General features: G+C 39.2%; 1 protein-coding gene across 1 annotated transcript in view; it reads right to left on the minus strand.

Moving 5' to 3' along the window:
* The window catches only part of LOC127568854 (sphingolipid delta(4)-desaturase/C4-monooxygenase DES2-like), a 49,820-nt gene that overhangs the window by 13,441 nt on the left and 10,318 nt on the right, over positions 1–26,061 (minus strand). The window contains exon 2 of the mRNA XM_052013077.1: positions 15,633–16,375. Within this exon, the coding sequence (XP_051869037.1) occupies positions 15,633–16,375 (743 nt within the window). The remainder of the gene's footprint in view (positions 1–15,632; positions 16,376–26,061) is intronic.

Below are 26,061 nucleotides of genomic sequence, written 5' to 3' on the forward strand. Positions count from 1 at the left end.
GAAGCTTCAAGGGGTTGCCACCCTTCAGAAAATGTATTCCCCCTTTTTGTTTGGTGGTGGCTCTTAAATTATTTCACCTCAGCCAATCCCTATATGCTTGCTGAGCCTTCAGCAGAGGCGAGTACAAATATTTGGCTTTACTTAGTATGATTATAGTTGCACCTTTATTAAATGAGTTAAATGGACCACAACCCAACTCAGTTAAATTGAATGATCCGAATTCCCCTTGTTTTGGCATAGTAGGGCATAAGGAGCAGCTTTACTTTAAATAAAAAAGGCTCTGAAACATTTAACAACCATACTGAGACTAATCAGTAAAGAAGGTATAATTTGCTTACATGCAAATACTACCTTCATAACCAAAGTTACCTGTCCTGGGATAAATAATGTGATTCTTTCCCACCGTCTTCTATTTTGATATACAAGGAAGGGATGCTGGGTTTGCCCTCTTCCTGATGTCAGATTTTCTCTGTAGCTGATGGTGTAGGGTACTGGAGGTCTCTATATTTTTGTATCTCTCTCATCCCACCAGATGAGAAGCAGACCTAACACTCCTCCACCTCATTTATCATTATTTTTACAAACTACCAGTAGAAAATTGAGTGTCTGCCCCAAGAACTTAATATGGAGTCCTGAAAATCATCTTCAAAAGCCCTACATGTGACTTTCCTATCATGGCTTCTGTTAAATTGGGGATGCAAATAACCTTCCTTTGCTTTTCTCCAGCTTATTCATTTTCAAGCACTGACCAGGTTATCTTAAAGCAAATTGGAAATAGAAAATGTTGGAAATACTCAACAAGTGAGGCAGCATCTGTGGAAGGAGAAAGAGTTGAAAATTCCAGTTCCCTTGCATCAGAACTATAGAACGTTGGAATATAAGTTGTAAATTGCAGAGAACAAAGGGAATGTCTGTGACAGGGTGGAGACTAAGGGAGACTGAAATGACAAGTAATAGTGGTGACAGCTGAGAAAGGGTGCTGAAGTCCTGTTGGTTGCAAACAATTCCTCTGGAGGAGGGGATGAATGAAGACAGAGGAGAGCAAAACAAGTGGAGCAATATGGAAAATGCAGTTGCTGAAAATATGAAATGAAATAAGAAACTGTTGGAAATACTTATCAGGTCAGGCAGCACCTGTGGAGAGAGAAAAACAAAATGTTAGCATTGCTGGGTGATGACTACCTTGCATTCGAACTGGCCAGTTCAGATATAAAAAGAACAGGAAAGACCAATAATTTGAAATAGTTGAGTTCAGTGCCAAGTCCTGAGGGCTGCAATGTGGCTAATCAAATGCTGTTCCTAAGGCTTACAATAGGTTCTTACATTGCATGAGCTTTTCATGTCACTATTTTTCACTTTAATTGCACCTTTGGTGTCGGTAATGTACTAATTTTGAGCTGTTGATCATTTTTCTGTATGTTGTTAGAATAAACTGAATTGTTTTGCTGATATTAGGTTAGGTAATTAAGAATTGCTACTTAGTTAATAACGTGATCAATCTTGTAAAGCAAAATGATGAAATAAGCCAATAATGCATTGCTTGAGAAACAGCAATAAAACATGTAACAATAAAACATAAAACAGATGCAAGAATTGCAAGTGTATGAAATTAGGTCAAAAGAAGTGTCAAAGTGGAGTACACTGGGTAAAACTGGTCAAAGTTGCTTTTAAAGCACTGTTACATGAACTAAATTCATATAAGCCATTAACAATTCTGTTGCCAGGGGCTAGATTACAAATGAAGCCTGATTTAGATCAAGCAGGGCTTTAGAGAGACTACAATTGGAGTAATGTGAAAAGTTTTGATTCCCTGCCTGGAGGAGGATGTCTAGACCTTAGAATCAGAGCAGTATAGCTTTTCAAGAGTGCTTCCTTGGATGAAGGAGGTGTAAAGTGAAGAACAAATCAAGCTCAGCCTATATTTACTGGAATTTAAACTAAGAGGTTACTTCATTAAGACAAGATTCTGGAAAGGATCAATAGAGTAGATGCTAAGAGTTTGTTGAATCCAGAACTAGCAGTTAGCCATTAAGTTGATGAGAATTCACTTTATGCAGGGAGCTGCAGATCTTTGGAATTCTTAAGTCAGTGAATGCTCAGTTACAAAATGCATTTAGGGCTGCAGTTGATGGAATTTTGGGCACTGGGAGATCAGAAGAATATGGTGATTGGACGAAAAAGTGAACACCATGCACAAGATGAATTGTGATCTTACTGAATGATAGAGCTAGCTTGAAGGGATGCTTGACCTACTTTTGCTTCTGACTGACAGATCTTTAAAACCATCTGCACTCATGGGAAAGAGATAGTCCTGTTATTCACAAAAGCTGGTAAAACCATAAAGTAATTATAAAAGCATGGCAGAGAAAAGGTCAATAGAGCTGGGAAAAACCAGATTTAAAAAAAAAGTTAATGAGAGACAGAGACAAGTGAAGCATAAACATGAGTCATGTTATTTACACAGAGTCAAGGGATCAAGCTCCAACAGTGAGAGGCATCAAAAGACTTGTTTACACTTTCTTGGGAATGAAGTTTGCAGGGAACAGTTTAGTGGATTCACAGGAGTTAGAATGCTAAATCAGGTGTTAAAAGTGTGTCTGTAAAGGAAGATTGGCTAGTTTATCAAGGACACTTCTGAATTATCTTATCACCCATGCTAGGCTTTAGGAAAGGCAAAAAGCTCAGAGATTGTTATGATAAAATACACAGGTTGTTTTAAGCACACATTAAGGTGTGGCCAAAGGTACCTTTAAAATAGCACAAAGGAACCTAGTGAGCACAAACAGTCAGTCGGACCTTTAGGGTGGACAAATGGCATGTTTGGTTTAATACCCCAGTTAGTCCTAAAATTAATGAGGCTGCCTGCCATTTGTCCCATCTAATCTGGTAAACTTGTACTTTCCCTGGATTTGTTACTGATCTACTATTAGTGTATTATATCATTTTGATTAAACAAGCATTTTTGGAAACTCCTTCACCAAAATGATTTGATGTCAATACTTTGAAAAGTCCAAGTAAAAAGAAACTATCCCATTTCCTTTATTTTATCAAATTTAGTGACGTGATCCTTGCTGCTATTAAGTAGGCAAAAAACAAATTGCTGGAGGAACTCAGCAGGTCAAGCAGCAACACTGACCATCCCTTTTCCTCCACAGATGCTGCTCAACCCGCTGAGTTCCTCCAGTAGTTTTTGTTTGCGCTGGATTCCAGCATCTGCAGTCTTTTGTGTCTTCACATCACTATTAAGTAGGCAGCATGATTAGGTTTGGGGACGACAAGGAGTGTAGTATTCATTTCTTTCATACTGATAATTGAAGTAACCATTCCAAGCATGGTTGCAAATGAGAATAGCACCACACTCCATTCTACAGCTATTAGAAAGTCACATTGTATGCAACTAGGAGAGAGTATACTTACGTGCTCCTCCTGACAACAGAAGTATCTCATCCTTTCAGCATTCACAGCCCCATTAAAAATATTTCATGTTATTATTGATAGTGTGTTGTAAATTGTGTTTTCTCTCTTCTATGCATTAGAGTTCATGGATTTGGGAAATGCCACCGAAGCAGCCTTGGTGGGTTGCTGTAGTGTATTCTGGAAATGCCACAAGTTGCTGCCATGATGCATCAGTGATGGAAGTAGAGAACGTTCACAGTGGTGGATGGGATGGTAAAGAATGGATTGTTTTTAAATGTTGTTGGAGCTACACTTGTCCAGGAAAATGAATGACACCTGCCTTGTAGTTGGCAGAAATTACTTGGAAGTCAGAAAGTAATTGACTCACTGCAGAATGCACAGCTTGTGGCCTGCTCTTACAACCACATTATTTATGTGATTAGTCAAGTTTCTGAACAATGGTGATCCTGAAGAGATTGATGGAGAGAGATTAGGTGATGGAAATGCCATTAAATGCCCAGGAAAGGTGAAAATGGCTTGACTCTTTTGCTGGTCATTGCCCAGTCATTCAGTAATGCAAAGATTATTGGTATATTATTGTCACGTACTGAGGTACAGTGAAAAACTTGACTTACAAACCTATCTTACAGGTCAATTCATTACACAATGCAGTTACAAGTTAGTACAGAGTGCATTGATGTAGTACAGGTTAAAAAAAACAATAACAGTACAGAGTAAAGTGTCACAGCTACAGAGAAAGTGCAGTGCAATAAGGTGTAAGGTCCCAACAAGGTAGATCGTGAGGTCATAGGTCATAGTCCATCTCATTGTATAAGGGAACTGTTCAATAGTCTTATCACTGTGGGATAGAAGCTGTCCTTAAGTCTGGTGGTACGTGCCCTCAGGCTCCTGTATCTTCTACCCAATGGAAGAGGAGAAAAAAGAGAATGTCCCGGGTGGTTGGGGTCTTTGATTATGCTGGCTGCTTCACCAAGACAACAAGAGGTAAAGACAGAGTCCAAGGAAGGGAGACTGGTGTCCGTGATACGCTGGGCTGTGTCCACAACTCTCTGCAGCTTCTTGCGGTCTTGGGCAGAGCAGTTGCCATACCAAGCCGTGATACATCCTGATAGGATGTTTTCTATGGTTCGTGAGAGTCAAAGGGGACAAACCAAATTTCTTTAGCCTCCTGAGGAAGCAGAGGTGCTGGTGAGCTTTCTTGGCAGGTCTTGCTGTGTGCAGATGCAAAATACATCATTATCTGTGGAGTTGAGAATGGAAGTGGACAGAGTACATTCATCAGTGGACATCCCCAACTGTAACATTATGATAAAGCAAAGGTCATTGGTGAAGCGGCTGTAGATGGTTGGAACACCTGCAGCGATGCCCTGTATCCAAGATAGGACCCAGCCAGTGTGGAGTTTTCCCCTTCATTCCCACTGACACTTACCGAGACTTACTAATGGTAGATTTGGCCAAATTCTATTAAGATCTCATGCAGTGAATTGAACTGGCTGAAGATTACTGTTTTGTGTATGCCAAGTTACAATTTGTGAAGATTAATTTAAAAATCATTATATTCTGACACTTCAGAGCTGCAAGCCCCTTTAACTTGGTTCAGGATTTTGTTCTAAATGGCCTATGGTGTATGGTAGTGGGAGTTTGAGGGTGGGTGTAGAAATGTGCTGCTCTTTTCTGGTCTGCCTTATGTGCACCTCCAGACCCACCAATTTGTTGAACCTTAGAGGCCCTCTGAAATGGCCTGGCAAACACCTCAGTTCAAGGGCTATGAGGATTTGGCAATGTATACTGCGGATAAATGATTATGTGGAATTTTTGTTTTATTATTAAAAGAGAGAAAATAACCTTTAAGCAGAGGTTGGCAGAGTTAATTTCTTGGTGAATTAATCAACTTGATAATAACAGAAATTTGAGTGTTCAATGTCAACAACCAGTGCTGCTGAAACTGATCAGAGTTAGATCAACACACTTGTGTTTAATGAATAACCTATGAAAAGTAATCAGTTGCAGCTTTTGCTTGCATCTAAATAGGGCAACCAAACTTGCAACATTAAATACAGTCTACTGCAATGAAGCAGGGCTCCCAGAAAGAGCCTGCTTCACTCTGTAATCAGCATTAGTCATCCACAAACTGTTTGTGATTAGAGTGTGGGTCCCAATAACTTAATGCATCATCCACCATATTTTTGGGATGATTGACATCAGATATTGGCAAATTTGTTTGCAAGCTCTACAAGAGATGGTTTTTTTAAAAAAAATTACAAGTAGAATTCACACATATAGGTCAAACATGAATTGAACTCCTTAGCTTTTTGAAGCTTTTGAAAATGCAATTGATTCAATTTTGCCCTTCCCTCTATTTTTCTTTTGGTTTAATCCTGTCCATCTGTAATTTCTTTGAATACTTTAACAAAAAGTTCAACATTAACCAAAGTAATATGGCACACACTTATTCCATAAACTGATTCAGTAAACACTCATGATTGATCTATAATCACTAAAGCCTGGTGATATATCTCCTCACTCTCATAAGTTCATGAAAATTGGATGTTATTGCAGCTCAAATCATGGAAAAATCATTGATCTAACAATGCACAGGAAATATAACATTTAAAATATTGCTGTCTTGTATTATACTGATTGAACTATGCAAGTAATCTACATGCCAAAAAGACAGAATGCTGGAGTAATTCAGCAGGTAAGGCAGCATCTGAGGAGGGAGATCCTCCAGCATTTTGTTTTATGCTCCAGATTCCAGCAACTGTAATCTTTTGTGTCTCTAAGTAATCTACTTGATAGTTTTCAGCAAGAACCAGAAGCAGAAACAACTTTTTACTTCTCTATGGCTACTGCATAAATAAAGCCTTGACAGGTCCTCAACTGTTTCCCTTTTTTTTCCAAAAAGAGAAACGTCAACAAGACGATTAGGGAAGGAGCCCATTTAACTCTGATGAGAAAATGTCATGGAATTTATGAAGTCAAGGGAAGATAGGAGTAGCTACAATCATATGACTGTCCCCTTGAACCCACTACACTTTCCTGTGAATAGATGTACAATAAGTCTAAAATAGATCCTTAAGACTCATCAGGAACAAAATCAACATTCTGCCCTCTTCCTTTCCAGTCCTGATGAAGGGTCTCAGCCTGAAATGTCAACTGTTTATTTCCCCCCATAGATGCTGCCTGACCTGCTGAGTTCCTCCAGCACTTTTTGTGTGTTGCACCAACATAACTATTGCAAGTTCCAAGAGAGGGGAGGTTTTAATGAATAATATATTCAATATTTACAGTGCTACACAGGAGAAATTAACCTCTACAGAGAACCTGTAAAATTTAATTGTGAGATGAACTGTTGAATTATGTCTCAATTACAGAAAATAACAAAGAACATTAAAGTTCCATGAAATCAAACTAATTTTCTGACAGACCAGGTTGCACACTGGTAATAGAAAAGCAACATTTATTTAAGCAAAATGGTCAAATTGGGAAATAAATAGTTGTGCAACCCATGTAGAGCAAAAAACACACATGCTGAAAATCTAAAATATGTCCAGAAAATGGTGGAAACACGTGACAGTTTTATGAACAGGAGATGGATAAAGTTAAAATACAGAAATTTTGAAAAAGGGAAGTTAATGAGAAATAAGGATTTTTAAAATGGAACAAAACTGAGGAAGGAAAAAATAGAATTAATCACACTCTTACAAAAGCTCCTGTAAACTAACTAGAATTCAGATAACACTTCACCTATTGATATACTGAAATTCCTTGTTTTAAAATAGATTGAACTAGTTCATGTTGTGTCTATGAATCAATTCACGAAACTTTGATCTAATTTCTTATGGGGTCCAGGATTCCTAAAACATAATGCATGATAAAATTTAATATGATGGCACAGTGCTACATATGGCTAAAGTTTGTTGAAGGATTTCACAATTACATTAATAGATAAAGTCTGTCTTCTGTTTCAAGCAAAACAGTAAAACCCTTTGATAAGACACATTCTTTCTGTGACACAAATAGATAATACGTATCATAATCAGATTGTTTTTTTTAAACTGACATCCTATTTATTTATGATATGATTATGGTCAATGAAGTTATGACCAAATTCTTGGAGTTTACTGATGTATCTACATTCCTCCACGATCTTATGAGTTTGTTGATCACCTATTGTCAGGAATCTCATCAATTGTCAGTTCTCTTTACCTCAAGTTTATTTTAGTTTTTCATGTTACATCACAGTCCAGTTTCCTTTTTGACTTAATGAATCCATAAATCTGTCTACGGAAATTGGAACTTCTTTTCTATATATTTTGTATTTGCTTTAGTTTTTCCAAAAGATTTATATTCAATTTCTTCAAACTGCTATGGAGTTAGCAGGCTTGGTAGTGGAGTTAAATAAAACATCATTTGTCCTTGGGAATGGCTTTGAATCATCAAAAAACTAATGGATAATTATTTTATTAATAATTATTTGACATTTATGATGCAAAGATAATTCACTGGTGTTGATGGAATGGAGGAATGGAACTGAGCCACCCGCATGAAGCAAATGAATGCATTTAACCAAATAGCAACCCCACCGTGGAAAAATCTGAAAGGGGGCCAAGTATAGGAAGGAAGGATAATACCCTTCACCAGACCGATGTGTTGAGCAAGCTAATACTATCGTACAAATAATTGTCCAAAGTTCCTCCAGTAGTTTTGCAAATACTTCCAGGAATCACAGCTCCTCTCGTGCATTCTGATGCAGGGTCCTGACCTGAAATGTTAAAAACTCCTCTTCCCCCAGCCCACAGATGCTGCTCAAGCTGCTGAGGTCCATCACCAGTCTGTTTTTTGCTCCTCTCATGAAATGTTGTTAGAAAAAGGTAAGACAAGGGCTTTGATTGTAATTGCACTCAAACCACAGATGCAGTGTGTGTGGAGGGATTCCGAGAGGCATTGGAGAGTGGAAGGGAAGCAGGTTATAGCAACTAACTAAAAAAAACATTTACCTGCTAGATCCATCATTTCTTCCCGCACCCACCAGCACCCAAGAAACCTAGCCAGAGTTAAATTTTAATTGTTTAAACATGAGGTTTGCAACGTCAATATAATATTCAAATAACCGGCTAACCTCCTCAGAACAAAGCGACTTCCTGCTAATTCTGGCCCACATCCACTTTTGAGAACTTTAATATTTTACCATTGCACACAACCCAATACTACTGATATTTTAGAGTTGAAACTCCCAAAAACTTTAGTTCTTTTATTAGTGATAAATTCACGGCTTGGTAGATAAATTAATTTCTTTTAACAAGCCATTATTCAAAACAGATATGCCCGATTGTGCTGCAAGAACCATTATCGTCATAACTAGTTAATGATCACTACATGATCACTAAAAAGTCATCAAGATAAAATATTGATTCTGATTTTCTCTCCATAGATGCTGTCTGCCCTACTGAATATTTCCAGCTTGTTTTCTTTTCATTTCAGACTTCCAGCATCTTTAGTATTTTGCTTTTGTAAACAAAAGGCATTTTTGAAATAATTCCTCCAGCTTGATAGTTCACATCAAATTAATGCTGATTAATTTTTCACTGTATATAGCTCTTCTGGACTGTTTGGAATCAATCTCAGTTTAGGAATATGGCCAATGTTTTCTTGTACTTTATTACACACTTCAAACAGATAAACATGCTTATTATAGAACAATACAACTAGAGGGGTGTGACACCAAACACCAGATCAGAGTGCCTAAGCAAGTCAGTGCATATACTCGTGTCAGCAATGAATATGTTACATAATATACCTGAATTCCATATACATTACTAAGGAGCTTCATCAAGCTCAGGAAAGGTAACCATAATGCAGGTGGCTCCTTTACCTATATAGTTAAAAGCCCCTAAATGTTGAACTTGGATTTGCTGCAAAACTCCTACAGACATTCTAAACTTCTCTGATAAATGGTATTCAATAAGCAGAAATTTCCTCAATTGAATATTGAGAAGATCAAACTTTTACCTTTGGCACCTGCTACAAAAAGATGGTTCCCTTTCAGATTCCCTCCTCCTTCCTAATCATTAGGTGAACCTCAAGTCCTCAGAGCCTGAAATCAGCCAGCAGTTCAAATTTAAGTGATCTACAAAAGTTTGCCTTCCTCAGCATTATGTAATTCCAGGCTTTAAACAATATTTGCTTTGGTGTGGTTTATCCTCCATGCACTAATTCTCCAGTGAACAAAATGCTACATGAAGCTTAATAGAAGGCTTTCTTGAGTATGTTTGTTCTCATTAAGGAACACTAGATGGACACCATAAACTGGACCTCATAAAATATGTTTATCTTCAATAAAGAACAGAAACTATATTGCTTACAGAATTGGATTTTGTAGAAGAGGTTTTTGGCTGCCTTTTCCTTGCACCACGGTGCATCATATTACACAGTGTAACAATGGACAGAGGAGTAGAGCAAATCCACCCTTGAGTTTACAGATTCTCACTTGATCATATGCATTAATACTATAGAAGTGGAGAAAATGATTTTAAACAGAACACAATATACTTATGTAGCCTTTCTTAAATTTAGCCTTCCAGAAAGGACAACTCATCTCAGCCCTCATGAACCCAATGTTTTTATTTAAACAATTCCAGTTTTTTGCCTTCACAACATGATAAAAATCCAAATGTCATTATTTTCTGTATGAAAGAGAATTTTTCCAAAATTTATCTGTTATTGATTTGAAAGATTCCTCAACCTGCTTCAGCAGTTCAATGTCAGTAATATTATTGATTACTAACTTCCATGTACAGAACTAACCTATATACCTTGATACAGGTACCTCGTAGTTCCTTATCTGGTTAAAAAGCCCAAGACTCTCCAGCTTTTTCTGCTTATGCAGCATCTAGAGATCATATTATATATGGGCCTTGAATATCTCTGATTTCTCAGGAGACCTGCTCACAATACTCAAGATGTGCTTACTTGAATAGCTTATTTCTGCTGCAAAGAATAAAGTTTCCACAGAGCAATTTATTAAAAAATAGTGGATGTTTTCAGTCCCCCAGACTTCAAAACTTAATCATCCATTGTAGACAGAAAATTTTCATTACTTAAATTTCCAGAACAACACAAGGATACCATAGAAATAGGTGGGAAAATGTTAGCATGTTTATTTTCCCATGCAAAACAATATACAGTCATGAAAGAAATAAAACTTGTCTCAAGCAAGGCTGAGAGCACTTGCAACCAAAGAATCTTTCTCAGCTTAGTGTGTACATCTTATGAGGTGGGGTGGTGCTTATCTCCACAAATTACAGTGAAGGTCCAATGATCAAACAGACAACTCTTTTGTCATTCAGTCTGGACTGTGAATTTTTAAAGACCTCCCAAGGTTCTCAAGTAATTGCTGTATTTGTCATGAAAAATGCTCCTTTACACTCTATTCCAATACTGCTAATATTACCTTTACAGTTTGTTGTCGGCATACAACTATAAACAGGTGTTGCAGATCATCTTTAGTACAATTCTAGAAGCACAGACTTACCTTCAATTTCTTAGAGCAGAATGGTTGTTCATTAAAATTAATTGATACATCTGTTGCTGGGTTGCCCATTATGAATTATACAAAAGTCTGAACAATATTTCATACTAAGACTTTCATTCACAATTTAAGTTTTACTAACCTTGTCAGAATTCACATGTTGTTGCCTAGAAACTGGATTTCACCCTTTTTGCTGTGCTAAATATGAACTCCAAATAATAACACGTAGTAGGGTCTGTCCCCACCAGAAAACTCTTGAAATTAGCCAATATATTAGAAACACCACTATGTTGGTTCATGCCCAGAACAATGGGTTATGCCCAGAACCATGCATTAACAAAATGTAGTTTCTATTGAAATGGGGCTCAGTTGAAAGCATATTCCATCAATTTGCTGCACAACAGGGCATTAGCCCTTAAAGGCACCCAGCCCCTGGCAGTCTGACAGCAACAACACATATTATGGCTGCCATGGAGAAGACAGAGACTGCAGGGGCAGAAAGAGCTTCTAGTGACAAAAAAGTCTTGAGATAAACAAAGTGAACTACAAAGGTATTGGGCAAAATGTAACCCAATGGGAAAGTGATACAGCCATTGATAACAAGACAGTAATGGCTCAAAGGAAAAGCCTCACAATATCACCAAAAAGAGCAGCCAGCCTGAGGATTGAGAAAATTTTAGGATTAAAGGTCAACCAAGAAATTGTTAAGAAAAGGGAAAGTAGAAAATGAAAGTAATCTAGCCATAAAAATAAAATCAAACTTAAAAAGCTCCCATAGACATGCAAAAAGGAAACCATCAACACAAGCAACTGGAAGAATAAATAGGGAGGAACCAGCGGATGTGGACTTATAGATTGAGACAGGAGAAATTAAAAGGGGTACAAGGAAAAGGCAGAGAAATTAAATATGTACCTGTTGAAAGTAGGAAACAATAGATTAATTGAATGGCAGCTGAAAAAAAATAGCATTAGTGAAAAAGATAATGGGAGAAATTATTGGGACTGAGAGCCAAGGACCCAACAGATTGCACAGCAACATTTTGAAAGAGGTAGCTAAGGAGATTGCAGATGAGCTGGTTGTAATTTTCAAAAATTCCATAGATTCTAGAATGATTCCCATAGATTGTAAAGTTGCAAAATTAACTCCACTATTTCAGAAAGGGGGTGCAGGAGAAGAGAAAACTGGAAACAAAAGACCTATTGACCTAACATAAGAGCATCAGGATTAGGGAGTTCTCGACCCCACAATTAAGGATCAAGAATGTGGTAACAGCATACAGCATGCTTAGAAAATAATGAGTGAACAGAGCATGGAGTTAAGAAAGAGAAATGTTTGACAAATCTGCGAGATTTTTTTTTGAGGTTGTAACCGGCATAATAGATAGGTGGGAACCAAAGGATGGTGTGTATTTGGAATTGCCACACAAGAGATTATTAAACAAAATTAAAGCACATGGGATTGGGAGATCAAATACTATCATGGAATGGTTAATAGACAGAAATAGGTCATTTTTAGACTGGGAGGCTGCTTCTAACGGGGTTCCACAGGGACCACTGCTGGGTTCCCAGCTGTTCACAATCTGTATCAATTATTTGGATACACAGGAGACGAGTGACTGCAGATGCTGGAATACAGAGCAAAAAATAAACTGCAGGATCTCAGCCTAAAACTTCAACCATCCCTTTATCTCCTCAGATGCTGCTCAACTTGCTGAGATCTCCCAGCAGTTTGTTTTTTGTTCAATGATTTAGGAAAGTATATTATATCCAAACTGCTAATACCAAGTTAAGCTTGTAATGAGGTTGCAGAGAGGCTTCAGGTGATATGGACAAGCTAAGTGAATAGGCAAGAATGTGGGAAATGGAATAGAAAGTGGAAAAATATACATGATTGACTTTAGCAGCAAATGAAAAGTTATTTTTAAATTGGTGACAGATTGAAAGGTGTTGGAGTTCAGAGGGATGTCCTTGTACATGAATTACTGATTGAATTAGGAATGTAAAGAATATAATGGCCTTAAAAACAGAAAATGCTGGAAACATTCAACAGGTCAGGCAGCTGAGAGGAAAGAGAAACAGTTAATGGTTTGGCTACGAGACATATGTCAGGAAAGTTTTCAGTAGCAGAAAAGGTGCAGGGAGGGTTAGGTGGAATCCCAATCTACCCATATGGTGAGTCACTGCCAAACCAACCACAGGAGAACTGCCAGCTGTGCCACCCGAGGAATTTATTGAGCATCTCAGCAGCTAAACATTGGAGACAGTTGAGAACACTCTGTAGACTTAAGTGTTTGAGCAGCGTGCAGGCAGTTTGGTTGAGTGTCAGCAGAGTGTCCCTTAAAATATGTACAAATGCAACAAGCATACCTTATTGTATTTTGACTGTTCAATTAAGGTCCTAATTTGGAGCTTTTGGGTGCAACCTAAAGTTTTCAGTGCACGACTAGTGATCATTAGGTGTGCAGATGTTGCCAGGAAAATGTCAATTGTACCAAGGTGGATTGCACGGGGAAGTGCCTGCGCCAGTTCTTGCTGGGCACAATTTCACTTGGAAATAATCACTACTCCCACACAACACAGAATGACATTTCAGCTCTTCAGAGCAAATCCACTCCTAACTAAATTTTCCCTGTACCCAATTCTCCCCTCAACTCCCTCCCTTCCCACACCCACCCCGTCCTGCACACCAGATTCTACCTGGTACCTATACACTAGGAACAATTTACAGCAGTCAATTAATCTACCACCCCACGTTTTTGGGATGTGGGACGAAACCCATACAGTCATAGAAAGTGCAAACTCCACACAGACAGCACTGGAGATCAGGACAGAACCCAGGTCACTGGAGCTGTGAGGGAGCAACTCTACTAGGTGTTCATTTGTGCAGCCCACTGGCATGATCTAACCCAAATTAAATCAATTTTGTGTGAGATTTGTGTATAAAAAGGGCACCAAGAGATCAAATTTCTAAAATTATTTGTCAAATGGCAATGGCATCCACATCTTGACCTAATAGCACTAAGAACTTAAGTTTCAACCCAAGAAGTCCACAGCAGCTCAATGCTGAAAAATTGTTAAATAAACTTACCAGATTTGCCCTCTAAACTATTTCAAGATTATATACTAGCACTTTGGAAACAGGTATCACCCGTCAGTAGGTACTCTCTGGTTAGGTGCCATTCTACTCAACTATATAATTAAATTGTCTCGCACTTCAGAACAAAGATTACTAAGTAACCATTGGCAACTGTCAACACTATGTTAATGATTTCTTCTACACAGTTCTTTCAGATTTCTTTTGATAATCCTGAAGCATTTGACCCGTTTCAAAACTAAAGTGATATTTCAAAAAGGGCAAAATTAATTGTTTGGAACTGAAATATTGTAGCTTTTTTCTTTAAATGAGGCCAAACTGAGTGACATCAGTTGGAGTGACAGTTCCTAACAGAGGGTTGGAGAGAAGGTGGGAAGAAAATAGTCTGGGATAGCACAAAGATGTGGTGGGTCAGGGTGGTCTGTGAGGAGATGAGAGGCAGGTGGTGCAGGGAGTGTGATGAGATGGTGATCTGTCCCCACCTCTTAAAATTAGAAGTGGGCAGGTTCAAGAGAGAATAGCTGTATTGCTAAGACACATTAGCAAGCTTTTAGTTTTTTTTAAAAAATGAAAGACTTTTATAGGATCTTTCTTCTACCGACAAGGGAAAGGGAGAAGAGTATATAGAAAGATATGTTGATAGGTAAATGAGATGGAAGGAGGCTTTGCATCTGCAAGGAGGCTGGTATGGAACTGGTTTGAACAAATGGCCTCTAATGTACACACAGTACTTGTGAGAAGTTGTAGAAATGTTATTAAAAATAAAAATTATACAATAACAGATTAATGTTACATTCTTGTCTCTCATGGTTCATTTGCCCTCGTGCTGAAATTCTACAATAATACAGCGAGTTGGTTATAATTACATTTGTAAAAATCGGGAAGAGAGAGCCAAGCATTACGCTGCAACAATCAAACACAGTAATAGCTGATGGTACCATGACCATCAGACTGTCACATTTCAATCGCTTGTGCCAGAAGCCCTTGAAGTTTAACATAAAGGTACTAAAATCAAAAAGTCACTTTAAACCCAACTTCCCCATAATGTTATTCCATTAATGTGGTAATTATAAACCACATCTGAAATTCAGGAAGGTGGTTACGACGGCATTAGGCTTGACTGAAATCTTGTTATTCCTTTTAATTAATGTATAGATGTTTGCAGATTTACTGTGAGTGGCACATTAGCTGTTTTCATTTGAATGGCCAAACCTTACGTTTTTAATGACGTTTAGCAATCAATATTTTTTTTTTCCCCCAATATTCACCTGAAAGTGCAGGGGTGCAATTCTACATCCAAGTCTCCACTTCTGCAAGTTCAGACAGAGAATCCCAACAGGTTATGCAGCTTTTGATTAGATCATTTCCATCTTGGAAAGTCACACCCCCAGTTTTCAGCCGAGGTCACAGGGTCATGATCAGCCACAGAAACATAAAGTGTTACATTTTTCCCTGGTAACCTCAAATGCCATGGTCAAACATAACAGCCCAACAAATACCTTACTTGAGGCAAGCACATCAGCTCTTATTCTGCTGTATCACATGGTACATTTACTCACTGCCACTCACTTCTATAACTCTTGCACTTACCAGTGGTAGTTTGCTGCCTGGAATGCTGGGAAAGTCATGGTGTTCAACATGGTATCCCACATTGAAGGTTATCACGTTGAGAGGCCCGTAATATGAATAGGTCTCATACCCTTTAAGGAACATGTAATGCTCAGCAATAAAGTGTCCAGAGATTGGATGTATACCCATACACAGGAATGAGCCTGCTATTAGGTATACTATAGGCTTCAAACCCCACAGGTAGTAGATGAGAAAATCATATGCAAACTGTACCACAGCATTCAATACTTCCAGTCTTGTAATGGGTTTAGGGTTAACATAAAGAGGCCTCAGTGCATAAAAAAGTGGTTGGAGAATAAGCCAAATGATTTTACGAAATGGAGTGCAGAAGAACCATCCTTCAATATCTGTCGGAATATCTACATCTAAGCCATTGCCTCCCAGGTATCGATGGTGATCTATGTGATATTTCTTGAATGACGCAGAATAAGGCATTCCAATAGGCAGATTAGCAAATATTGCAAACAGTCGGTTCCATTTTGCTAGCTTATTGCCAAATGCAACATTGTGAGAAATATCATGAATAGCAAGGGTCAGCGAGTGATTGACAGCACCTCCAAAAGCATAAGCCCAGAATATAATCCATTTCCAAGACAAATCTTTTACAAAGTAGCAGGCAATGGTCTGTGTAAGAACCATTCCAAACACAATCCATTTTAGATTGGGGTCTGCTCCCATTAGTGACTTGATCTCTGGATACTTTGCTGTTGGCAAAAAGAAAATACAAAGAAATATTAGTGAGTTCTGCATATAAAATAGAATACATACTGTGATCATGCATACTATATCATCGTAACACCTGCTCACATTCATACAACGTCTTTAATGTAATAAAAGTCCCAAAATTTAGTAAACAAAATTTGACACTCAAGTCACATTAGGAGATTATAGTACAAGTGACCAAAAGTTCCAAAAGGGTTTAAGATCCATCTTAAAAGCACAGAAAGCAGCTTGGTGGTGGGGGGGGGGGGGGGGGGGGGGGGGGGGGGGAAGAAGAGGGAAATGGTAAACCTTAGAAAAAAAAAACTTTCATTTCTAAAACACACTTTTCATACTGACATATCATGGCCAATAAAGGATGTATAACAATATTAAGAAACACAGCAGCCAATTTGTTCACAGCAAACATGGACAAACAGCAATGTAATACTAGCTGCATTATCTGTTTTGGTGATGTTGATTGATTGATAAATATTGCTGAGACCACCAAGGAAAAACTCTCCATTGCTTTTTGAAAGAGTACCATGGGATCTTTAACACCCACCTTAGGGTTTTATGCCTTATCCAAAAGAGAGCATATTCAACAGTGTAGCACTCCCTCAATGCTAGCAAGCCTAGTCCTAGAATTTGTGCTCAAGTATCTGGAGTTGGTCTTAGTCTCAATTTGCAGGCTCCATGCACAAGATGATTTTGTTTTTAAATAATTGTCTGGCCCAAGGGTGATTGCCACAGGCTTTTGCTGATTGGCTTGATTCCACTTGGGCCCAAAAGTAAACTTTGCATCAAGAAAGACTTAGACAACATTCAGGCATGGGCTGAAATCCACGAAAGTGTCTGACAATAAACTTCTCCAGCAAAAGAAAATCTAACCACCAGTCCTTGACATTCAATGGCATTACCACCACCAAGTCTCCCACCATCAACATCCTGGGGATCTATGGCCAGAAACTCAACTGCACCAGCTACGTAAATACTTTGGCTACAAGAGCAGGTCAGAAGCTGGATACCTTGTAGCAAGTGACTCATCCAATACCCCAAGGCTTTCTACCATCCACAAGGCACAAAGCAGGTGGACAATGGAATACTCTCAAGGAACTTGACACCATGCAGGATAAACCAGCCTGCTTTATTGACACCTCAAACACCCTATAATTCATTCCCTCACAACAGTAACTGCAATGCATTCTGTAGTGTATATCACCTCCAAAGTGCATTGTAGTTACTCACTAAGGCTTGTACGACAGCAGCTCTCAAACCACGACCTTTAAAACCAAGAACATCAAGGACAGTTGGTGCACAAGAACATCATCCAGATTTTGTCCAGGTCACACACAATCCTGACTTGGATTGTGATGTATATCAAAGTCTGGAACCTTGTTCCAAACAGCACTATGGGAGGACCTTCACTAGAGGACTGCAGCAGTTAAAGAAGACAGCTCACCTTCTCATGGGCAATTACGGATGGGCAGATGATGCTGCTGGCTCACAGTTCTAGAGACCCATTTACCAGTTTGGTTGTCATTTGTGTGCAGTTTGCACATTCTCCCTGTGACTGCATGGGTTTCTCCCACATCCCAAAGACATGCTAGTTGGTGATGATAGCCAGATCCTGGAAGTGAATATTTAACAGATGTGCCCCTGCAAATCCTAGTTTACATAGGGCAAAACAAAAAGGAATTAATGAAAATGCACTGAGAATGCTGCACAAAACCTGCCCCCAACACCACTTTAACAACCTACTCACCTGATGACCCAAGTTAAAATCCAAGCCTTATTGCCTAGTAATTTATCTACAAAGACACTCATGAGCTCGCCTGCTGTTTTCCTCCCTCCTTTCTCTCCCTCACACACAAACACCCTTAGCAACAAGATTAACTGTTTTAGTCCTCCAACGCTATCCAGAAAATCAAACAAAAGTAACAGAAACTAGAAGGCCCTATTGCATTTCATTGTTTGGATAAAGTGACTCTAGTTATATACTTCTAATTAATACAAGGGTAGGACTTTCACAGTGAACGGTAAGGCCCAGGGCAGTGTTGCAGAATAGAGAGACCTAGGAGTACAAGTACATTGTTAACTAAAAGTAGGATCACAGGTACACAGAGTGGTAAAGGTGGTGCTTGGCATGCTGGCCTTCATCAATCAGGGCATTGACTATAGGGGTCAGGACATTATGTTGTAGCCATATGACATTGGTGAGGCCACACCTAGAGTATTGTGCACAGCTTTGGTTATCCTGTTGCCAGAAAGACGTCATTAAGAGTCTGGAAAGATTGCAAAGAAGATTTATGAGAATTTTGCTAGAACTCAAGGGAATGGTTGGGCAGGCTCAGACTTTATTCCTTCAAGCATAGGAGACTGAGGGGTGACCTTATAAAAGTGTATAAAATTATGGGGGCCCATAGATACGCTGAATGCACAGTCCTTTTACCAGGGAAAGGGAATCAAAAACTAGAGGGCATAGGTTTGCGAGAAGGAAAATATTTAAAAGGGACCTGGTGGGGGGCAACTTCTTCACAGAGGGTGGTGCGTATGTAGAACAAGATGCCAGAGGAGGTGGTTGAGGCAGGTACAATAACAACATTTAAAAGACGTTTGGACAGGCACATGGATAGGAAAAAAGTTTAGAGGGATATGGGCACCTTGGCTGGCATAGATGAGTTAGCTTGAAGGACCTCCGTGCTGTATAACTCTATGACTCCAATTCTTCAAAACTCATGCACATTGTTACGAGTATTATTACCCAAACTACACAATTTGCAATACTGATACGTAAATGGTTACAAGTTTTAATTTTATCATTTCTCCATAGATGAATTATCAAAAAATTATTGCATTCAAATGTCATAATCTCATAGTATGGACATCTTGTGTTAAATGTCATGCTGGGAATCAGTTTAGTATGCGTCTATTGCTGTTAAATGCCACAGACAGGCAACAGCACATTTTGATATTTTTATTATATTAGCTAGATTATAGGACAGTTCTCGACAAATCCATAACTTTCAAGTAATTACTACTTCCCTGCTCAGAAGAAATCCCTTAGACCATGAACTACTGTTGTGTTTTATCCTGCCCCAGACCACTCCGCTGAATCCTCACCCCTTTTTAAAAATCAAGGCCTATGCCTCTTCTTCATAGTATTCAGTCAGAAGAAATAGTGGCTCACCACAAATAAATCATATCCTGTCCCTTCATCATTGCCAACAGCTTTTTGGGAGTTCCTTTAACTCACAGACCATAGTAGTTCAAAAAAAGGCAGCTCACCACTACCTTGTCAGGGGCAATTAGGAGTGGGGAATAAACGCCAGCAATGGTCATGTTCCATGAAAGATTAAAAATGATGTTGTTTGGACATATAGTGCAAGGATGGAAAGGAAATCAGGATTAATTTTGAAAAGGCATTCTCAGTGTACATAAGCAAGATGGCTGTATGCTGATGAATATGTCACCGATGGCTGTATTAACCAACCAAGGTAGTATTATTGCAGAACTTGAAGTAACCGTACAGGGACAGAAGACCGTTGGAGTGTTGGCTACTCTAGGGTTGTGTATGCTGCAGAATAGGTCAGGAGTGAAGTTATGGAAGGGTAGTTTCACAAGGAAGTAACAAAACATGTCATTTCTGACTTTGACAGGCCAGTAACAGTGATACAAGCGGGACTGAAACCACAAAATGACATTGTGATCAGAAGATGTCTTATAAGGCTTGATAAAATGTTGGTCAGAGCACTGAGAAATCCCTAGCATTTTTCAAAAATAATGCAATTGGATCTTTCGTGTACACCTGAAATTGCAAAAGAGGACTAATGTTTTGCCCAAAAGTGACTTGTCCCATAGGGGAATATCTGTCTGCCCGGTTCAAGTCTCTTGAGTGGGAATTAAACGCATTATCTTCTGATGTGGAGACACGAGATTTACCAGCGAGTCAAAGATGACACATGTGGTCATATCCCTATAGACTTCAGATGATAGAACAAAAATTATTTGTATCATAAGTTACTTAAGCTATATAAATAAAGTTAAAAAGGTCAAATATTAATTATTTCCTTCTAACCAAAAAGGTACATCTTTGCTCGATCAATTTAAATCTAACTGTTATCACAGTTGTCAATGTGTTAATCCACAAAACATCTGGTATGCATGAATTGATTTATTAATTTGTTTCACATGATATCATGAACCAGCTGAGAGAAATGGAGAGTTTGATTCAACAAAACCACAGAACCAGTATCCCAGTTGTAGCACTGAATTCCTGTACTCCAGAGCTAGCAAAGCTATCAAATACACAGTAAAGAAAAACTTACATCTACCTAACAATCTATGACTTGATCACAAATCCAATCCAACTAATTATTATACATGTAGTCTACCCACAATCACCAGCAAAGCAATGGAAGATGCCATTGGTGTGTAGATCAGTAACAGTACTACCAATGTCCAATTTAGGTTTCACCAGAACCATTGAGTCCAAACCCCATCACAGCCTTAGATGAAACATGGACCAAACAGCTGAATTTCAGAGGAGATACGAGAGTGACTGCCCTGAAATCAAGGCAGCATTTGAGTGAATGTGGCATTAAGAACACTGGTAAAATTGAAGTTAGTGGGCATCAAAGGGGAAAAAAACACAATCCAATGATTATAGTTTTACCTCAAAATAAAAAAAGTATTAAATTTTGGGCCTCACTGGCAGGTCAACATTTACTCCATCCCAACTGTCCTTGAATGTGAACTACCATCTTGAACTGCTGCACTTTCTGATGAAGGAACTCCCACAGTGCTTTTGAGGAGGGAGTTCAGGATATTTACACAGTAACAATGAAGGATTAGTTATATATTTCCAAGTCACAATGCTGTGCATCTTATAGTGAACATCCCAGCAACAGGACAATACTACAGGATTTCCTCAGGGCAGTGTCATTGGCCCAGCCATCTTTGGCTGCTTCATCAATGACCTTCATTCCATCATAAAAGGTCAGAAGTAAGGATGGCAGGGGGTTTCCAGGGAGGTGTCTGTAAAGGGACAAGTACCCTTCATGTATGCCTGGACTTCTGGGTGACCTTCACCATTTTTTTTTACAACCTGCATATTTATCGTCTTTGAACTATCTCAGGCGCTGATGTGCATCCAAGAGCCCAGAATAACTGAGGCTTACCCACCTGATGGACAGGAGAAATCATGCCAACACTAATGACTATTTACCTACACTGGGGTGGAGAATGCTTACAGTTTTTCCAAATCTCCTGCTACAACTTCAATGGAAACTCAGTGATATTAAATTGCTTTTGCCATTTGCTCAATGCTCAATACAAGAGGGCATGGCTTTAAAGTAATGGGTGGGAAGTTCAAGGGAGATATCAGAGGAAGGTTTTTTTTTACCCAGAGAGTGGTTGGTGCATGGAATGCGCTTCCTGGGGTGGTGGTGGAGGCTGATACGTTGGTCAAATTCAAGACATTGCTAGATAAGCATATGGAGGAATTCAAAATAGAGGGATATGGGGGAAGGTAGAGATTAGATAGTCTTAGGCAAGGTTTAAAGGTCAGCACAACATAGTGGGCCAAAGGGCCTGTATCGTGCTGTACTGTTCTACGATTTCACTAGGGATTCTGTTGACTTTCTGCTAAATGTATCAGTTGTATATTAGAATAACAACTACTTGTGCAATGTGGCAGGGACTTCTGATAAATGAATTCAAACTTCAAATGGCCTTATTGGACTGTTTATTTTGTTACCATGGAAATTTCAATCCATTACATTTCTGTACGAGGAAATGGACCTCTCTCTCCCCCAGTCAATTTGCAAAGTTATTGGCAGGGCAAATTCCATCTGTGCCCATTTATACTTGTCTAATTGGAGTTTGTTTAATGATAGTACAGGCATGGCCAGCTATAGAATGAGAATGCACATGCCACATTGGATCTTTAAGTCTTTATGGCTCAATGCCATATCAAAGTACAAAGAAGCTCACCACAAAATATATGGAAGTTTAATGTGTGAATTTCTTGGCTAAAACAAAGATAGGCAATTAAAATTAGCAATCACTGAGCTTCCATTGAAGTTATAGCAGGAGGTTTGGGAAACCTGTAGACATTCTCCAGCCCCGTCTAGCTAAACAGCCATTGGTGCTGGCAAGATTTCTCCTGTTCATTATGTAGGTGAGCTTCAGTGGTTCTGGGAACCTGGATATACATCAGTTTCTGAGATAGCTCAAAGACAACAAATAAGCAAGTGGAAACAAACTCTCAGTGGCAAATTAGGTGTAGGTTCAAAGCACAACCAAACATCTAATAGTTGTGCCTGGTCTGGTTTCTGTGCAGGTGGCTGAGGAATGAAAAAGTGAGCTATGTTGATGATAGGGGAACAAAGATGATAGCTTCAATCTTCCATCTTCCTAGTACCAAATTGGCTGACAATATGACTCATCCATGACATGTTCTTTCACAACATGGAATTGGCTACATCGTGATGAAAGGAAGACCCACACATTAGAAGCATACATAGAGAAGCTGTCAATGGACAGCAAATAGATGTGGAAAAGGGGAAGACCAAAGCTTGACCTTCGAATGACCCTGAAGGCGAAAGTGCCAGAGCAAGTAGGTGGCCATTTTGGGACAGCGATTAGTCACTTTCAGATACATAAGAAAATAACGTAGCCTTTTTAGTGTTGGTGGTTACTAAGACAACTAACAAAAAAGTAGAGCTATCAATAAAATATCCTTTATTGAAGGAGGCCAACATTAACAATAGCTGGCTCAATGCATCTAAAGTTACATTACACTGTACTTCTCAGATTTATTACATTGCTTCCCCTTTAACTATTGCAAACCATCATCTACATACATTATAACATTAGATAACCAATTGTATAATTTCATATATGCACATAATATTTATAAATTTATCCAAATTAAAGTTACTCAGCCTCAGTCTTCTGAACTAGAAAACTCAGTGTCTATACTTAATATCTCTAGAGTATCCAATCCAAGTACTGAGAGTTCCAGCTGATCACTTCTCTAGATAGGCTTTATGCACAACTGCTCTCACGTCAATGGTTACTTTGTCATAATTGTTTCCATAACTAAAAATACTTCATGTTTTCTAATACATCAACTGCTAACATTAAATTTAATACAGATTAAAAATATTTAACAAATACTACAGTACTACTTAGTACCTTTAACACGTATCATGATCTCCAATCATCACAATTTCTACTTTGGTGTTTCTAAACAGTTTTGTCTTGCATCTTATTGTAAACTGTCTTCTTGTGATCCTGGACCTCTCCTCTTTCCGGATGCAAACAATGAGCTCTTCTCAAAAACTCTCACAATCTCATCTTCTGCTAGTGTCATCTGTGCCAGACTCAATTGAAATCACCTCACCATAGCAGTCTACATCAGCTTTTGCGTTCCACTTATCTGTGGATTAAAGTCCGTAGAGCATAGAAATAGATCCACCTGGCCCATCTATGCCTTGGCAGTTCAAGTGTTTGTCAAGGTATTTTTAAATGTTATGAGTACCTGCCTCCACCACCTTCTGGGCAGGGCTTTCCTGATTGCAACCATCCTCTGAATAGCTTTCCCCCTCAGAACCACTCTAACCACTTACTCCTCACCTTAAACACACATCCTCAAGTTTTAAACATCTCTGTTATGGGGTAAAGTTTCTCATAATCCACCATATCTATGTCCCTCATAGTTTTTTAATTCTCTATCCAGATCCAATCAGCTTACTCCACTCCAAGGTAAACAAATCCAGCCTATCTAGTTTCTCCTCATAAATGAAACATTCCATACCAGTCAATGTCCTGGTAAATCTCCCCTGCACCCTCTCCTGTGCAGTCATGTCTTTTCCTATAGTGTGGCAGCCAGAACTGCAAACGATATTCAAGCTATGGCCTACCCAAAGTTATATCACAACCTCCATGCTCTCATATTCCATGTCCTGGCTGACGAAGACCAGCATCCCAGATTCTAGTGATGATAACAGCTGTTATCTGTAGCTCCGTGAACCAGCACTCTCAAAGTATTTGAACAGATTATGCATTCTTTCTCTGCACTGCTGAGTATCCAAAAATGCTAAACCACTGAAAATGATCCTCTGGACTTGAATGCTCACAATTGAATGTCCTTCGCTCTTGAACAGCTTATCCTGATCTAATTCTCTGATCTGCTTGTTACTTTGCAAAATTACTTTTTAACCTCCTGGTGGCCGTTGCAGATGACACCATGCTGTAGCAGTTACAGCTGTTGTCTCACAGCTCCAGAGATCAGTGCTTGATACCGATCTTGGATGCAGAATGTGTGGAGTTTACACATTCTCCCAGCCTTTCTGCTGGATGCTCCAGTTTTCTGTCACATCCCAAAGTCGTATTGGTAGGTTAAGTGACTACTGTAACTTACTCCTTAGTTAGGCACAAAAGAGAAAAGTTGCAGAGTTACAGGGAATTAAATAGAGGGAGAATAAGGCTGATGGAATTGCTCAATTGGGAGTCAGCATGGATATCATCATAAGTAAATATTTCAGTAAAAGACATCTTCTGTCCTAGTATCTTGCCATCATCAAATTCCAATATTTGTTTCAGTTGGTGACTTGTAGTGAAATAGACATGTGCTTGACCCCTGCTGGCATATACCCCCATGGTCAGCAGTACAAATCCATGACTTAAGCATGCTCTTGATAGTTCCTTTATGTCACAGATGGAAGGTTCTTTGTTGCTGTTGCCAACTTGCCCTGCAAACCCAGTTCTTGGGAATGTCACATTCCCGTTCACTACCATGTGATTTCATCACACCCACTGGCTCAATTGCTTGATCTTTTCTCGAGCTATTTAGCATGAAGCCCTTGCATTAACCCAACTTCTGGCTTAACTAGTTCTAGGAAAGTCTAGATTTAGCTGCCTAGATCATCAGCTTCATGTTCCTCTTTAAAAAGTGATGTTGTTAATTTCCATTTGTGAAATTTCTGGTATATCACTTCCTGCACCTTAATCACCACAAATGCCCTGGTGGAGAGGACTGTAGCTTCACTGTATCCTCATCTCAGCTTATACTTTTTCCTCACTATCAATCTGGGGCAATGATCTCTCACTTTCCACCTTTGCCATTGCAACCTGTAACTACGCTCTGGCAATGTGTGCAAGCTTCAGACTTTTGGGTCCCATTCGATCAGCAGTCTGTTCAGGTGGAGCCAGTGCACCCCAAAACACAAGTAATTCCTAGATCTCGTCACTGCCCAGCATTCTCAAAACACACAGCTCATCAATTCGAGTGAATGTCGGAGTCTGTCCACTTGATCACGGGGGCATGCTCCTGGTCCATAACTACAATTGATAACTCCCAACAGTTTACCTCAGCTAATCACTTCCCCTTGTGTATAGGTGCCCCAAATCATGGGGTGGCACAGGGGTGCAGCTAGTAGAGCTGCTGCCCCACAGCTCTAGTGACCTGGGACTGACGCTGACTTTGGGTGCGGTTTATATGAAGTTTGCACATTCTCCCCATGACCACTTGGGTTCCCTCCCACATCCGAAGGATATGCAGGTTGAGAGCTTAATTGGTCACTGTAAATTGCCCTTAGTGTGCGAGTGAGTGGTACAATCTCAGTTGAATTGATGGGAGCACAGGGAAATTAAAATGCAAGATTAGTCCAAGTGGAGGCTTGAT

The sequence above is a fragment of the Pristis pectinata genome, chromosome 1 (genome assembly GCF_009764475.1).
Source record: "Pristis pectinata isolate sPriPec2 chromosome 1, sPriPec2.1.pri, whole genome shotgun sequence".
In the NCBI taxonomy this organism is placed as follows: Eukaryota; Metazoa; Chordata; class Chondrichthyes; order Rhinopristiformes; family Pristidae; genus Pristis; species Pristis pectinata.